This window comes from Bufo gargarizans, chromosome 5, assembly GCF_014858855.1.
Source record: "Bufo gargarizans isolate SCDJY-AF-19 chromosome 5, ASM1485885v1, whole genome shotgun sequence".
In the NCBI taxonomy this organism is placed as follows: Eukaryota; Metazoa; Chordata; class Amphibia; order Anura; family Bufonidae; genus Bufo; species Bufo gargarizans.
In genome coordinates this window covers 431258005-431275960 of record NC_058084.1, presented here as the reverse complement: position 1 = coordinate 431275960, position 17956 = coordinate 431258005, and the positions used below count along the sequence as shown (strand labels likewise).

Here is a 17956-nt window from a genome sequence, read left to right as displayed (position 1 = left end):
GGGTAATCTTGTAGTTCTCAAGAAGTTGTGTACACAAGGGAGACTGACCTCCAGTGTAAACACAAAAAAAAAAGCTCTTGACTGGTGATCAAACTGGTAATCAGATGACCCAGCTGTCCATATTGAGATAGTTCAAATTGTAAGACTGCAAATAAGCTAGAGAAGGGGTTGAGTGACATTACTTACGGAGCTAGAGTATTACAGGTGAGTTCATATTATACGTCCAAAAAATTGCTAATGTACTTCGTTGAATATTTTTACAAAAAAAAGTTACCGTAGTACGGTGCAGTAGGAAGTAGCAACAAAAATTGCTTATTTTGCCTACATTTCCATTAAATTGAAATTAAGTTGGTTTGATTTAAAAGGACACTCTAGAACTGTGGTAAACCCTAGTGCAGGGATGGAGGGGGCAGTGCATGACACAGGGATTCTGGTTTCAGACATTTGATCAAAAAAGTTACCCGTAATTTGCAAACTTCATGTTTACAGTTAAGCAGATCACTCAAAGTTTGATTCGATCAACCAATTTCTTTCGTGCTGGTTGGCCTGAAAATTTATCGCACTTGCTCTCCTTTGCCTGAATTGAAGCCCGAAAGATTTGTCTACAACTTTTTACAAAATTGTGGTTGAATTACATTTGTTTGCAATCAATTTGCTAATCTCTGTTCATGTGTACTTGGGTCCAAGTCCGAAATCTCAGTTTTTCTAAAAGGTGACAGCAGTAGAAAAATGCACACGCACTATAGAGCGCTGTGATGACAAACCTTAGTACATATTTCATTGCATTATCAGTCCATTGTGTGTGTTCAGTATACATGAGACCTCATCAATCAGCCGTACATCTCAGGATGGGCAGCCATGCAGAAAACTCAATTCTTTTTCCTTTTTTTTTTTCTTTTTTCTTTTTTTAACCAAGAGACAAATAGTAGACTGGAGAAATGAGGGGGTTAAAAGACCATAAATATGCCAACAAATGTGGCCTAATATGATCAGAGACATTGTCTTTGTACTATTTATTTTTTGCTTAAGGGTGTTGAAATATGACAGGCGCTCCACAGGAGGTACACAACAGAGCGGCATAGAAAGTTGCCCATTAAGCAGAACTGTCAGTGCAAATTATTTTGGTGCAGGGTGAAAAGTTCTAGCTCATTTGGTACCCAGCCGGGTGCAGGCCTCAGGCACATTGTTATTGTTCCCCCATGCTGTTAAATAGACCGTCAGCACTGATATCCCTTCCTTTCTGATTCTACAGTTGGAGTCACCTGGAAGCCCCTCGGGGCCTGAATTGCCCATTGAGACAATGCTGGACGACAGGGAACGCAGAATTTCCCACTCTCTGTACAGCAGCATTGAAGGATTTGACGAATCGCCCACAAGGAATGCCGCATTAAGTAGGATAATGGGTGAGTCAAGTAGACTCTACTAATCATGTCTTGTTTTTGTTCTTTTTGCTGCTCATTGAAGAGTGATTAATGCCTTATTTAATACAGTGGCAACTAACATCCCCAAACCTATTTGTAAGTCTTAGGAATTGTGCCGAATAAAAAGAGAATTGTAACTTGATTGACATGGTGCATTTCCTAATGAAACAGGTGAAATGGGCGCTGAACTTTACGCCTGGGCTCGTTCTTTATTGGATTACCTTTTATTTTCCTCTTTCGTCCTACAATGGGACCATTAAACTAGAGGATGTGCATTAGACAATGCTAAGGACTTTATTAGTGAATCATTGAGCCCTCTTATTGTGTCCGTCTTGAAGGCTTGCTTGTAATGTATGCACATTGGTCTATTTGATGTGTATTGACTCAGAAGGAAATGCCTCTGCCGGGAGAAGACTTCACGTCTGGACAACGCTTTCTCCAGCTGCGTAGCGATAAGTTAGGATTCTTTATACAGTAAACTTTTTGTTGCCGTTGTGAAGTTTCGATTAGTTTGTCTGTTTTTCTGTAATCTTTTAATAGGCTGAAAGCGCTCCAGTTTCTGGCTTCAGCATCTTTGTGCAAGGCAAGGCTTTCCCGCTCTTTGTATGTCGGCTTGCATATGTCAGCACTATAGGCTTCAGATAAGCATTTAGCAAAGCCTGGGTTACTTAACGCTTTGGAAAGCTGCCATCTAGACTCCTCTTCAGGAATAAACTGCTGTAATATGCCAGGCTATGGGAGAGGCTATGGATTATTTTTGTAGGATTTTTAATGTACATTACATTGGATTCCTGTTCTGTTAATTCTAATAGAGTAACAGCTTGGTGTACTCAGTGGTGTAAAACCTATTTAAAAAAAATAAAAAATCCAACACTGAATGAAAACATGCTTTGCCTAAAAATATACATTAATTATCCTCCCGAATAAACATATTTTATATGGCCCTAGATGCTTATGTGTGGATTTATTTTAGCCCCAGAAAGACAAAAGTTATCTCTACCCGCCATTTTTTTGTTGGTTCATCTGACCTCTCTGTTCTTTACTAAGTAATTTTAGTATGTGAACAATTATCATCCAGATGCAGGGGTTAAAACTAAAGTGAACTTTTTGTTCCCGGTGCTGTTGTGACGTCATACATGTACAGTGTACACATTTGTATTATCACAATTAACTGGAATTCAATAGTAAAGGGGTTGTATGGTTAACAATATTGAAGGTATGTCACTTAAGAATGGTTGTACACATAGTGGCCTAAGAAAGCTGATTTGCGATGGTATTTGAACAGTAGCCCATCTGGCATGACTGGCATCCTAGTTGTTTTCCATCATCTCCTTTTACGAGACACTGGTTCTTAATGTTGATCATACAACCTAGCTAAAAATGGAATTTGGTGAAAAAGGTAATGAACTTCATCAGCTATGGTTATGTACATCTTTAGGGGCAATTATTCTTCTTATTGTATTGTACTCATTTTGAGCTAAAAAATCATTTTTTTATCAATTGGTCTTTATTAAACAATTTTGAGCCCAGTTCTCTGTACTGCCTTAAGATTCTCTAATAGGTAGCATTCTCTGTGTTTTTACGTCTTCCATCAGACGGAGGTCTCCTTATCTCTGCTTTCTGACCTCCTCAACACTCATAGCTCTGATAAGAATTTGGCTTAAAGAGAGTCTGTCACCACTATGACCATATACAGCACTTACATGGCGCTGTAACACACATATACATGATTCTAATGGTACCCTTGCTATTTTCTTTAGACATCCAGAAGCAGGAAAAATGACGTTTATTTCATATGCAAATGAGCACTCGCAAGTGCCCAGGGGCGCGGTGTTCCATGTGTAGGTGCCCAGGCTGCTCTGCCTTTTTAACCGTTACTCCTCCCCCAGCCTCTTCCTTTTCCCGCCCTTCTATTCCCTTGTATCATCCCTAGGTCCGGCCAAGATCCCGCGCCTGCGCACTGCTTCGCCGGGTTAGGGCATGTACACTGCAATGCCCATTTTGGGTACGGCAACAATTCAACTAGTGCGCAAGCGCCAGCCGGCGAATCAGTGCGCAGGTGCGGCATCTCGGCCGGACTTGGGATGATACAAGGGAATAGGAGGGCGGGCAAAGGAAGAGGTTGGGGGAGGAGTAACAATGAAATGAGGCAGAGCAGCCTGGGCACCTACAAACGGAACACCGCCCCTGGGCACCTACACACGGAACACCGCCCCTGGGCACTTGCGAGTGCTCATTTGCATATGGAATAAACGTGGTTTTTCCTGCTTCTGGGTGTCTAAAGAAAATAACAAAGGTACCATTAGAATCATGTATAGATGTGCTACAGCGCCATGTAAGTGCTGTATATGGTCATATAGTGGTGACAGACTCCCTTTAAATAAATATGACCTTTTAGGAATTTAGAGATAAGATTTATTGGATTCACATAGCTAGACAAACAGTTAACCCTTTGTGACAGAACGGCTTAATAATATTAATAAAGACCAATAAAAAAAAAAAAATTGTAAAATGCCATCATAACAAAAATTGCCCGCGTAGATGTACGTAGCCTTTAAGGCCTTGTACACATCTGAAAAGATGGCTCTGTGCCTGAAGCACTATTTTTCATGTCAAAATAACACACTTTGGCCAACCTTGCTGTACCCCTTTATAAATCAATACAGTCTGTCAGGTGTTGCTGGTATGTGATGGATTCAGCTCCTTCTGACTGTTTCTTTTTATCACGGAAATCACAACATGGATGCTTCCTGTACACCTTCAGTAGGTTGACCAGATGCTCATTGACCATCAGTTATTCTTCCCAGCTTCTCCATATACATGTGGAGCATGCATGTGTTGGGGAGAAAGCTTAGCAGTGACTTATCTCCTCTGAGAGCAACAGGATCGGCCATTGAAATTCTTTTTTTTAAACTGATCCTTGAACTCATTTGTGGTTGAGGAGTGAACACGCTCTCATACACATAAGATAGTTAGGATAAATCGGTCAGTTCCTGTGATTTTTCTCTTATGTTAGATGCCCTATAAGGCAGCAGATTTGTCCCTATGACACTGACTGACCTGTTACATGTGCACTTGGCAGCTGAAGGCATCTGTGTTGGTCCCATGTTCATATGTGCCCACATTGCTGAGAAAAATGAAGTTTTAATATATGCAAATGAGCCTCTAGGAGCAACAGGGGCGTTGCCATTACACCTAGAGGCTCTGCTCTCTCTGCAACTGCCGCATCCTCTGCACTTTGACAGGGCCTGCTGTGATTACGTTTAAACTACCTGGCCCTGTCAATAAAAATGCAGCAGGTGCCCAGAGAGCAGAGCCTTTAGGTGTAAAGGCAACGCCCCCATTGCTCCTAGAGGCTCATTTGCATATATTTAAACATCATTTTTCTCAGCAATGTGGGCACATATGGACATGGGACCAACACAGAGGCTGCAGCTGCACATGTAACAGGTCAGCCAGTGCCATACGGACAAAACTGCTGACAGATGCCCTTTAACAAAATTTACATCTCCTGGGTAGACTAAGAAATAATTATAAAAAGTGAAGAATTTGTGCAGCGGAGTCCAATACAAAAAAGTTGTGAATGTTTTATATCATCTGACCATTACTATTGAACTGGGAAATTCTTGCATAAGGAGCAGATAATTGTGTATTGTGGCAGAACTTGCAAATGAATATAAATGAGGGTCGGTTGTTCAAACTTTCTTTCCCATCTCTAAAATATTTACAAGGAAGGAACTTGAATACATGTAAATGTGGGCTGTGAATGGGTCATTTGAGTGCCATCCACGACTTGCTTGGGTTTTCTATTTTTCAGTGCATTAGCTCTGAAACCGTATAGATAATTTTCTGCATCCTTTGTTAGCATGCGGCCTCACGCTGGCTCCATCATCCCCTGTGGCCGATGAGGTTATTAGCGCTTGCTTTGCAGCAATCCAGCTTTCTCTTAACATACCCAGTTAATAAAGACTTGCCTTGCCACAGGAGGACTTGGATTTACCGACTAGCTCATCATGGGACTAGTTTGTAAGGATTTTTGAATTTAATACTCAATGAGCTGTTTGATTAAAATTGCTTCTGACATTAAAAACATTTTTTTCCTTTCTGGCGACTCACCCCCCCCCCCTCTAGAATATAAAGACCTAAGCAAGAGCTATTAGATCAGTCAAATTCCAGTGCTTCTAATGAGCTCATTAACATTGTAATTAAGAAAAATAATTATTTTTGTGTTTTCATACGTCGGTCTAAATGTTTTGCTAGAAGCAGTGCATTGCTTTGGTAAACATGATCTGCTGTTGTAGGTTTGACAAAAAGTTGTTGACCGCATTACAATATGCGTTGATAAAAATCCTCACTATTTGAGAGAAAATTTCAGTATGGCATCCAGGCCAGTCTTGGGGATGGAGGGTTATCTGAACTGGTTAAATTCAGTTTAGAAGAACATTTCTGTCTAATGCCGACTTGGTTAGTCTAGATGGCGTTCTTGATTTCAGTTAAGAATGGATTTTTAAATTGGTAAATAGTAGAGATGAGCAAATCGGTTCTAGATTTTGGGAGTCTAACATGGATTGAAGGAATTCAGATTTTTTTTTGGTGATTTTGTTTTCGTTAGTTTGTTTTGCAGGCACTTGCGATTCATATTCACTTTATTCAGACCTAAAATGAATCAGGTTACAGATTTAACCGATTCTGAACCAAATGGAATTTTGAGAAATTTGCTTGTGTCTATCAAACAACAAAAATAATCACACATTCCTTGCTAAAAAAAAGTACTTGTGGGCCTTAAAATAATGGACTCCAATTGTCCAAGAAGGATATTGTGGTACTGTCTGCGACTGCCAAAAAATAGGAAGTGCTCTTTGGCTATTTTGGATGCTTATCAGTTTGTACAGTTGTACCCACCAGTGTAATAATAGGATGGGCATCATGCTAAAATCCTTTGGTCACAATGTTTTGCCCATCCAGTTGGATTGGTTAGGGTTATTACATTACTTTTCTTAAGTCATTTTCCTTATTTTTTTCCTTCATATGAGAAGCTGCTTCCAGTTGCCTTGGTAGGTGACTTTGTAGCCAAATCCTCTAGGACAGTGTTCTTCAACTCCAGTCTTCATGTCCCACCTGTTGGTCATATTTTCAGGATTACCTTAGTATTGAGCAGGTGAAATAAATAGTGACCATGCTCCAGGACTCACCACAGGTAATCATTCTGCAGGATATTCTCAAATCATGACCAGCAGGTGGGCCCTGAGGACTGGAGTTGAAGAACACTGCTCTAGGACACAGATGACTTGGGGACCTGTGTTTTTATCAAATTAGGATAGGTTGTTTTTTATTTTGTGTATTTGGCTTAGTCATTGAATAGATATCTAAGAATAAAGCTTTGCTCACGCTTGCATTGGTAATTTATATTGGCTTTTTTAGGTACTTTTGATGGCATAAATAAAATAGCCAACATCACTGTTCTTCCAAGCAAAAATACTAGAGCCCTGATGGACTCTATTAAAGGGAGAAAAAAAATGATGGCCTATCCTTGGTATAGGTCATCAGTGTTGGATCTGCAGAAATCTGAGCCCCCCCCCTCCGACTCTTGGAGATGAGAATGGACTTGAATTAGACTGAACTGCACGTACAGATGAGTCTCTATCAGTATAAACAATCCACTGGAAACCCCCTTTTACTGTCAGTGGGATCCATTACCATTTGCTGGGTCTATTTTATTTGAAAGCCATAATGCCCGTGTGAAGAATTAAAGGGATTGTCCAGGACATGACTGATTTCTTCTGAAAACAGCACCGCATCTCTCCATAGGTTGTGTGTGGAAATGAAGTTCAGTCCCATTTACTGGAGCAGAGCTGTAAGGCCACCCGTAGCCTGTGGACATTTGTGATGCTGTTTTTGGAAGAGAGCAGTCATGTTTTCTAATCCTGGACACCCTCTTTAAGCTCAAGTAGATCAAGATCTACACATATTAATACATTGATAAAAGGTGAATTCCAATAAAAAATTTAAAATTACATTACATCCCATAGACAGTGAGAAAGAAGAAGCGAGTTGAGCGTGTAATTTTCGGTCACAGAAATAAAAAAGATGTTATGCTTTAATTTTCATGAATCCCTGTCCGCATCAGTGCTTGATAAATGCCTATTTGTACAATGGTGTTTCATCTGGGAAAGCAGTGAAACGTGTCTCCAGGGCTTGATTTTTTATTTCTCCAAAAATAAGACTAACCTTTGCTTTTATGATGACCCTCCATGCCTCTGACTTCTGCCTCCTCTTATCTATATCAGTAATAGCCTTTATTATGTAACCTCGCCATTAGCGCTTATTCCCATCTCCTATAATGACCACTTTAAGATTATTATGTTAGATATCAAGGGGGGGTTCAAACGTGTAATGAAGTAATCAAAATAAATTAGACAATTGTTATTCTCCCTATTAGTAAAGTTTCAGAAGGGGAGCTGCATAACCGCTCACCGCACAAAGGGTGAACCATCATTGTTGATGCTCATGGCGGTAATATTGGTGCATCGTAATGTCGAGGTATATTATTGAATAGAAATTCTTAGTTATTGTGTATTTGCTGTTTTCAGTTATTGAAGCCAGTCTGCTGTTGTGAAAGCCACATTGAAGGACATTGTCTAAGACCGTATATGCTCAAATTGGTGCAGGCAAACTTCTCAGTTGTGATATATGGTATTGAGCATGGTGGCGCTGTGGATAGCTTTGTTGTCTTGCAGCTTTGGGATTCTGGGTCTGAATCTGACCAAGAACAACATGCGCATGCGCTCAAAAAAGTGCATTAGAAATGTTTGTTGTTGGTGTATTAAGCAGTATACTGACAGAAGGCAAATAATTAATGTATGTATCAAAATTGCTCTCTCGTTCTAGGAAAACCTTTAAGAATTCATGATGTTCAGCTGTAGCTCCAGCAGAGCAACCAGTACCATACTGTAGTTATATTTTCTAGTATTCTAACTCAAAAGGGTTTTCCAAGATTTTTTAACTGATGAGTATCTCGACAGTGAGGGTCCAACACCTGGGTCCTCCGCCGATCAGTTGTTTGAGAGGGCATGAGTGCTCGCAGTAACACCGCAGCCCTCTCGCAGCTTTCCCTAGGCTGTGTGAAGTCACGTTTGTTGGTCACGTGGCCTAGGCTCAGCTCAGTCCCATTGATGTGAATAGGGCTGAGCACAATACCATACACAACTGCTATCAAATGGACGGCGCTGTGCTTGTTGAGCTCAGAGAAGGCTGCTGTGCTACTACAGGGGCCGGTCCCATCTCAATTAGCTGATTGCGGAAGTCCCAAGTTTCTGGACTCCACCTATCACATACTGATGACCTATCCTATCGCCGGACGTCAGCATCTCCCTCAATGGCGTCTTTTATGAAGTTAATCCAAATATGTACAAAAAATGCGACGTTTCGGCTCTTAACATAGCATTGCTGCCTGTATGGGTTTGAGCGATGGCATTAGCAATTAAATACTGTGGAGGAGATTGCTGCATGTAAATGTCTCCTTCACGGACGAGCAGGCTTTTGTCAGGAAGGAACGCTTCCTTCCCAACAATAGTCTGCTCTATCTAGCGGTGTAAAGCGGCCTTAAGGGAAGTAACACAGTACACCGGCATTTACCTTGCAAGTTTAGGCAAGCAGAATTTTAAGGCTGACACATAGTTAAAGGGAACCTGTCATCAACTTTATGGTGACCTCACCGAGGGCAGTATAAATGAGTGACTATAATGCTGATTTCAGCTATTAGTAAGTGGTTGCCGAGAACCAGCATCATAATCATTGCAGCCCAGGCCTTGAAAAGAGTCACATCTACCCGAGAAGAGTCCTGGTAATTATAATCTCCTGCTCTCCCCCATCTGCTGATGACTGACAGTTCTCTGCTAGAGAGAAAGGGAGAAAACTAGGTAGAAGCCGGTCAGTCATCAGCAGGTGGGCAGGAGATTATGAATAACCAGGACTCTTCTCAGGTAGATGTGACTCTTTTCAAGGCCCAGTCTGCAATGATTATGATGCTGGTTCTCGGCAACCACTTACCTTTAGCTGATGAGTGACATAGCGCTGACATCAGCATTTCTGTCACTATTTTATACTGCCCTCAGTGAGGTCAGCATAAAGTTGATGACAGGTTCCCCTTAAATACGTTTGCAATTTTCTCGCAGTAAATGACAATGTGCAGAAGACTCTTTACAGCTTTCTGCTTAATCAAGCGTATTTTCCATTAACGTAATGGTTTGTGTGTTCTTTGCACAGGTAAATACCAGCTATCCCCAACAGTGAACATGCCTCACGATGACACTGTGATCATTGAAGATGACAGGGCCCTACCGCTGCCGCCTCAGCTCTCCGACCAATCGTCGTCCAGCTCTCACGATGATGTAGGGTGCATTACGGACTCTGCTGGCACCTGGTCCAAAACCGTAACTAGTGAATCTACGGAAAGGTGGGTATTGTCTGATAAAGATGCCGCTACCATATCACAGATTCTAAAATGCCAAGCCGCGTGTGAGACTGGTTCACTTCAGTTAAAAATGTAGTACAGAGGCTAATAAAGGCAATTTGATTTGTCCCAAAGCAGTCCACAAAAAAAATAGTAATTTTGATTTAGTCAGTCTTGGCTACATCGTCTGCTGCTGGGTAAAAATCCCCAAGTGTGATAATCCACTAATTATTGATGATGGAGGTTGTAGTGTTGCAGCCACGAGACCAGTATCGTTCTTCAAATTGCCTATAGACTCTGCTTTGTTTTACAGGTTTGTGCTGCTTTCCGAGCATAATGATACCCAAAGAGATGATCGTCGACATGAATTTGATAATTATTAGACAGTCTTGAAGACTGCAGTCCTCCCTGCGTAATTGGGGAATTATGCATTAATTTGCAAGCCTAGTAATTATGTACATCAATAAGCAAAATAATCCCCTCTGTGGAGCCACCTCCTAAGGCTGTAGTGATAATTAACAGAAGCAGTGAGGATTATTATATGCAGCTCCTACAGTTGGGGTCTTCTCCTGAGTTTCCTTTGAGTAGATCAGCAAGATTGTGGAGCAATGAGTGCGGCAGCGCACCTTCCCGGTACTGCTCCGCTCAGCTGTTCCGGACACAGCTGCATGCGTGGTAGGTGGCTCTGGTTCTGCCACAGTAAGTCACATACCATATATGACAAAGGCTGAAGTAATTTATTTATTTTCCCAACTACTGAAAGCTTGTGTCCACGTTGATCATTGTTTTTTTTTTGTTTTTTTTATTGCTCTCGTTTATATAAAATATATTACTCAACTTTGTGAATAGATTTAATATACAGCCATGGTTTTATGGCTACAGCTTAGAATCAAGCAAATTACAAAACTGCAGTCATACCTACGTCCATCTGTGCCCTAATTCTTGCTAGTCTACCAAATACGCAAAGGGAGGAAGACTGCCGGATCAGACTGCTTAATGTTTGTAGCATTGTTGCGGATCAAATGCAAACCCATTCATTTCAACGGGGCCGCAAAAGAGGCCACTTCACTTGTATGTCCATTCTGCACCCCACATAAAAAGTAGAATATGTCCTATTCCTGTCCGTTTTGCGGACAAGAATAGGCATTTCTAACTAAAGGGGAGGCCATGCAGATTCGCTTAATGTCCGTGGTTTGAGGACCGTGAGAACTGATATGGTCGTGTGCATGATGGTTGTTGATCTGCATTCTTTGGATTTTCTGGACTGCTGCAGTCTCTTGTGTTCTGCATATGTTATAGCTGGATTTAATCAGTAGATTTACTAAATGGATATTAAAATTGCTGCAGTTCCTTTCATTTGATGAGTTCTCGGAACTGTAAAAACATATTAGTCATAGAAAAGTACTCAAAAAAAGTAAACCAAATGTTTTACACAAGTCTCCGCTTGTATAAAGGTATAGCACGCGGACAGTGCTTCCTTCTGTACTGCATCTCATCCGAATTTTAATGTAATGAATTTCAGTCTACATGAACTGTTTGCTGGTGGAACTGACAAAGATGAATCATGTTTAACCAAGAAGATTAACAGATTCCATCCTAAGGCAGAAAAAAAAGAATGTCCGTTCCTATTTGTGGTAGACTAGTTGCAGCACAATTTTTCAGACTCCAGGCTCCAAATCCTCAGCTTACACACACTGTGGCTAGAGGGAGCTTAGGTGTTTACTGCATACTGTGTATACGTTGAACTCCATAGTGCAGTAAGCTCCTAAGCTCCCTCTAGTGGCAGCTGCTGGTAGCCAAAATGGCATCTAGGGCTGCAACGATTCATTGATGTAATCAAAGCAAAAAAATCCTCAATGTAGTTTCCCTGCATCGAGGATTCATTTAAATCGTGTGATACTCTCACTCACCACTTCGTGGCATCCTGTCCGCACCGCGCTGCCAGGGCCTTACATGCACAATTCGTCAGCGCGCTGGCTGGCGCTGTGTGTGACGTCAGGTCCCGCCCAGTGCTTGCCGGGAAATGGGAAGAAGATGTGATCCATGTCCTGTGGACTCCATGTCAGCGCACTGCCAGGAAAGGTAAGTATAAGTTAGTAGGGGCCCAAATCTGCCAGGGGGGCGGGGGCGGGGGCACCTGTGATTTGAAGGGGCTGATGAGGCTGGGGGACATGGATGGAAATGGCATAGAAGGGCTGGGGGATATGGCATGAAGGGGCTGATCTGATGGCACTGGAGGAGTGGGGGATATGGTGGTGGATGGCATGGAGTCACTGGGGGAGAGGGACCGATGGCATGGAGGGACAGAAAGCACTGGGGGAGTGGGGGCATGGCATGGAGGGGCTGATCTGATGGCAGTGGGGGACATCACATGGCAATGGATGGCATGGAGGCACTGGGGGAGTGGGGAACATGGCAATGGATGGCATCGAGGGGCTGATGGCACTGGGGGAGTGCAGCTGAAGGCACTAGTGAAGCGGAGCTGATTGCACTGGTGAGGAATGGAGCTGATGGCACTGGGGGGAAATGATGCACTTGGGCTAATCACACATGGGGGAACGAAGGGTGTTGGGGACTGATGGCAGGGGGTCTGAGTTTTTATAAAGGAAAACAGTCTATTAATTTTTTTCTTATTAAAGTACTTGATTAATCGTAAAAATCGGTAGAATACTCGATTGCTAAAATAATCGTTTGCTGCAGCCCTAGTTGCATCATTTTACTCTAAGATGATACTGTGGATTTAGAGGTCTGTATCAAAAAGAAGTGCACAATTCTGAAAAAATAATAAGAAATTGATTGCCACAAAATTTGGGAATTAAAAATAACTTGGCTTTTCACTTTAAAGTAGACCTCCACTGAGGAGATGAACCTGATATTTTCTTGCCAGGAAGGTTAAATTTGGGCTATTTGGGTTCCTTTGCCGTCCCTGTGTGTTATATGGCAAGAAAGATGTGAGTGTGAGGTTCTTGCAAGGATTATTCAGACAGTCTTGGATGTTGAATGGCTAAATGATGTTGCCTTCATTTTCCATATTCCGCACTGAAATAAAACCATGCCTTTTTGTTGTAAGTTTGTTTTTTTCCAGAATGGACACTGGATAGGTGATATGTCCAATCATTAAGATACTTGTGATCACGAGTCCATGTCCCCATTTGAATAGAGCGTCGGTCAGGCTTACATGCTGCCAGGGGCAGACTGGGAACTTAAATTGGCCCCATGTTGTAGTCTGGTTCTAATTGACAGAAGACAGGGCCAACACAAGTGGACATCATACCGCCCCAGCAGGGCCAAATGCCACAGTGCATCACAAAATACTGCCCCGGCAGCACAAAATACCTCCCCAAAAACTGCCCCCTTAGGTGGTCACTTTGTGTCCTCCTCCAGTTGCCTCAGAATGGCAGTACTGGACAGTATTGATCTGACACTCCTCTCCTGACTCCTGAATTCAACTATTCAGGAGTCAGGAGAGGAGTGTCAGATCATTACTTACCTGGGGGTCATGAGGAGCCCTCAGGGAGCCCCCTTGGCATCGGCCCACGGGGAAGTAGCCTTGTAGGGTCCGTGGCCACTCCACCCCTGCACACTGCCGCTCTATTGAAAGTCTACGGGTATTACCAAGATAGTCAAGCACTGTGTTGATTCCTAGAAAAGCCCTTTCACATAGATCATAGGAAAATTCTCCCGTTCAAAAATATTCCATAAAAAAGTTAGAAATAAACAGCCATTAAAAATAAAAACAGGGCTCGCAGACTGAGCGGTGCAATTTCCTGCAGTCAGTGGGTTGAGACAGACGGAGGGGGAGACACATGTTCTGCGCAACCTCTCGCTCAGAGGCAGAGACTTGGAGCATTTACCATGGACAAAAGGGGGTTATCCAAACAAGCCTGGCAGCTGTTCTGAATCACGGAGGGAAATGTACTCTGTCCAGCATGACATTATCTCCTTAATCCTTCATGAAAATATTATGAAAACAAACTGCGCAATAAGAAGGGATTAATATTAGGAATGTTAATAATATGGAGGGTCACCGGGTGGCTAGTCCCCTCCCAAATCAGTGTTGCGGATGAGATATGCGTCTGCAGAAATCCGATGAATATTTTAATAATTGGAAAGCAGAGGGATGAATGTGCTGGTGGGATGCAGCTTAATGACAGTGCTCAGTAATAAGCCGGACAAGGTGACTTTCAGGACACTTACAAATGTTTCTCTGCAGGCGTTACACGCAACTGTGTAAATTCAATTTACTATTTTTTTTTTTCAACAATAGTCACAAATAAATGGAAATTTTGGAATGTCCTTGTAAGGGTGCATTCTCACGACCGTATGTGTTTTGCTGTCTGCAGAATGTGGATCTGCAAAAAATACGGATGTTACATCCTTTTTTATTTTTATTTTATTTTTTTGTGGACCCCATTGTAACAATGCCTATTCTTCATTAAACGGCCAAGACACTGTGTGCTGTCAGCATTTTTACGGCCCTATTGAAATGAAATGAATGGGTCCGCATTCAGTCTAAAAAAAAATACGGATTGGATGTGGGCCAAAAATACCATAGTGTGAATGGGGCATAAGGGTGCATTCCCACGACCGTAAGTATTTTGGGGTCAGCCAAAAATATGGACGAGGCCCTATTGCATCTGTGTTTTTTTTTTAAATTTTATTCTGACCCATTGTAACAATGCCTATTCTTGTCTGCAGGTAGGACATGTTCTACCTTTTTTTTTTTAGGGCCTGCAGAATGGACATACGGATGCAGGCAGCACACAGTGGGCTATATGCATCTTTTTGCAGCCCCCGGTGAAATAATTGTGAGCAAAAATATGGTTGTGTGAATGGGGCAGTTTTTCTGTAGAGATTGCTTTTCAGCAGTCATCTCTGTAAGCTCAGCTCCTCCCCCTCCCTGCACAGTGACATTTACACATATCGCAGAGCATGCCGACAACACAGATGTCATTGAGTTGGTTTCTGATTTTTTCATATCTGTGTGAAGCTAAATTCTCCACTGCTGTCCGTAGCTCAGAGGAGCCGTACACGCAAGATGGCTGCCCCATAATACTTATATTTTAAATCTAATTAGAAAATATAACAGATTGCAGAAAAATAACGTTTCCGTATAGAGTTATTAAGTGATCCGTTCACTTTAAAGGGAGTGTCACCACAATGTGGTTTTTTTTTCTGCCCGATAGCGACACATATTTTCCTGTTTGCAGATTTAGTCTATTTCCTGAACATGATTTTGGGGGCGGTCATCTTGCCCGAGATGTTCTTAACAGAATTTAGAAAGCTTTAAGAAAATTACGTTACGACAGCCCTATGGGCCATAGACACAATGGTCTGGAGGGGACCACATTGACTTCTATGGGAATGTTTTCTAGGCGCTGTGACCTGTGCAAAGGTCATTGTACAAGGAAAGAATAGAGAAGCTTTAACAATCACATATTGCCGTATTTATAGGTATATAGGTGATATCTGTCATTTTAATCCTGCCTGTGATGATAAGCAGGTAACTGCAGTAAAGGGATCTGTGCAGACCAAGAAGTGGTGCCTTTATTAGTAGCCAGTGTGCAAACTGAATTTTGTGTTTTTTGTTTAACTATTTAAAATAGTATTTTTACATTTTTACCCTTACATGATTTAAACAATAGGTCATTATCTGATGACACATTCCCTTTATAACGACAACCACCGATGAACCCTTAGCAGTACCTAGAAGGAGCAGGCCATTGATCCTTACCTTCTTTGTTAGTTGTTTGAATGTTACGCGTTCATGTAATATACCGTATGTGTTTTTCATGACTGAGTTTAGTTCTTCAGTGTCTTTGTATCTCATCTTCCTTCCAGCAGCACTCTGAGCCCAGATGTAGATCCGTCCCTTGCCTTCCAGAGAGAAGGGTTTGGACGCCAGAGCATGTCGGAAAAGCGCACCAAGCAATTTGGAGACGCCAGTCAAATGGACTTTGTTAAAACCCGGAAATCAAAAAGCATGGATTTAGGTAAAAAATGTGTGTATTTCTTCCTTTTATACCAAATCAGTATCACATTAATTTCCAACGTTCCCCACGTGTGTGCTGCAGAGGATTCCGAAGCTGTTTTGTCTACTCGATTTGGACCATCCCATTACACCGTATTCGTGTTCTTTTGGGAATTTGCCTTGATCCCCTCTCGGCAGCTGAGCATCCTTTTAGTGCCTGGGAGATAATTCCTAATAGTTCTAATTAAAATTCCTCCAGTGTAATATTTCCATCATCGCCATTTATCTGTATGTGGTCGTGTACGGTATCAGGAATGTTAATGCCCCTTATTAGGGGTTTACAAGGTGCTGCCTCCCAGAAGTCTGATGAGGGCTGCCTACCATAAAACCATAAGAATAACATAAGAAGATGGGATTTATTCTTCCTGACAGTTTCACAGATAAAAGAGCTCAGCATTTTCCTTCCTCACTCAGTGGGTAGATTAATTCTGTAAATGGCTTTTTTATTTTTTTTTGATCCTGCGGGCCCTGCCAGATGATGGGATATGCAGCAGTTGGGCAAGCATTGGCCGCATGTATGTGATGTCTGCTGTGAGTTGTGATAAGCAGATACTGGGATTTATACAAAGGTCGTCATCTCCCAGCTGATGAACTGGATCATAGCGGCATTATCTGACGGGCAGACTGTGGAATATCGCACTCACAGGCGGCGGCCTGAATGTGATATCGCTGGTACATGCCACAGATTTTTATTTTATTTTATTTTTTAATTCTTATTGAATGAATGCAATAAAAAATGCTTACAATGTCATATAATCAAGGAACATGCCGCTGATTTTTATTACTGGTTTTTTTTTTTTTTTTTTTTTTTTGGTGGGTGTACATAAAAATGTGGACCCCCACCGATCAGATACTGATGACCTTTCCAGAGGATAGGCCATCGGTAGTGAAGTCTCAGAAAACCCCTTTAATGACTAATTTTATTTATTTATTGTCAAGGGGGTGTCTCAGTGTTTAATATTGATGACCGATCCTCTAGAAAAGGTAATCCATATTGTAGCGGCAGGGATCCAACTCCTGGCGCCCAGGCTGATCAGCTGTTTGATTGGGCCACAGCGCAGCCTCCTCACAAGCGTCCACGGTGGCTATCCTCGGTATTGTGGTTCAGGCTCATTCACTTGAATGGGACTGAGCTGCACCTAAGCTATGTGACCGATGACTGTGACTTATTAGGCCTCGGAGGAGGCCTCAGCGCTTACCGGGCAACTGCATCCTCTTCAAACAGCAGTTCGACAAGGGTGCATGAAGTCCTATCCCCACCAATGTGGTATTGATGACTCAAACAGTTCTGATATTAAAGGGGTTGTCTAGGAATGGAAAAACATGGCTGCTTTTTTCAGAGACCGCACCGCACCTGCCCATGGGTTGTGCCTGGTATTGCAGCACAGCTCTATTTGAAGTGGATGGGGCTGAGCTGGATTACCACACCCAAGCTTTAGAAGAAAGCAGACATCTTTAACTAGTCCTGGATAACTCCTATAACCCTGGTGGGCTGTAGAAGGCACCATATGCCAGGACAAGCCCCTGTTATAGCAGCTTTTATACTGTCAATGACGTCTCGAGAAGCTGTCACAATCTACTGAAGGGTATCAAGGTCCTGTGATGGCGAGCATAAATTTCCTGCAACCCTGTAGGGTTCTTATGTGATGAATGTAACCGCTCCGGTAGTTCTCCATTAGGGATTTGCTTGTTCGAACTTTATATAGATGTTTGATTGCTAAAATGGTCTATGACTTGCAGTCCTATTCGAGCTGTTGTGTGAGTATAAAAGCAGCCGTGTGTTAACAGACATTGATAGATCCCACTGCAGAGTTCTACATATTAGGTTGGAAATGCTCAGGAACCCGGGCGAAGTCTGACATTCGATTCGCAGCTCCTGAAACAAAGTGTTTACTTTCCGACTTAATCTCCGCCGCTATTAGTTTAATTGACTGTCTGTGCCAGAGTACTTATGAAAGCAATGTGACTTTGCCAGCCAGTGGAGAGCAAGGTATTATTTCACTGGGATAATAAGATTAAATGGCTCACAATGTAGAATTTGAGATGTAATAA

General features: G+C 42.2%; 1 protein-coding gene across 1 annotated transcript in view; it reads left to right on the top strand.

The window, feature by feature from the left end:
• Window positions 1-17956, top strand: part of PARD3 (par-3 family cell polarity regulator) — a 699053-nt gene that overhangs the window by 463028 nt on the left and 218069 nt on the right. The window contains 3 exon segments of the mRNA XM_044295563.1: window positions 1253-1403; window positions 9687-9876; window positions 15718-15875. Of these exon segments, the coding sequence (XP_044151498.1) occupies window positions 1253-1403; window positions 9687-9876; window positions 15718-15875 (499 nt within the window).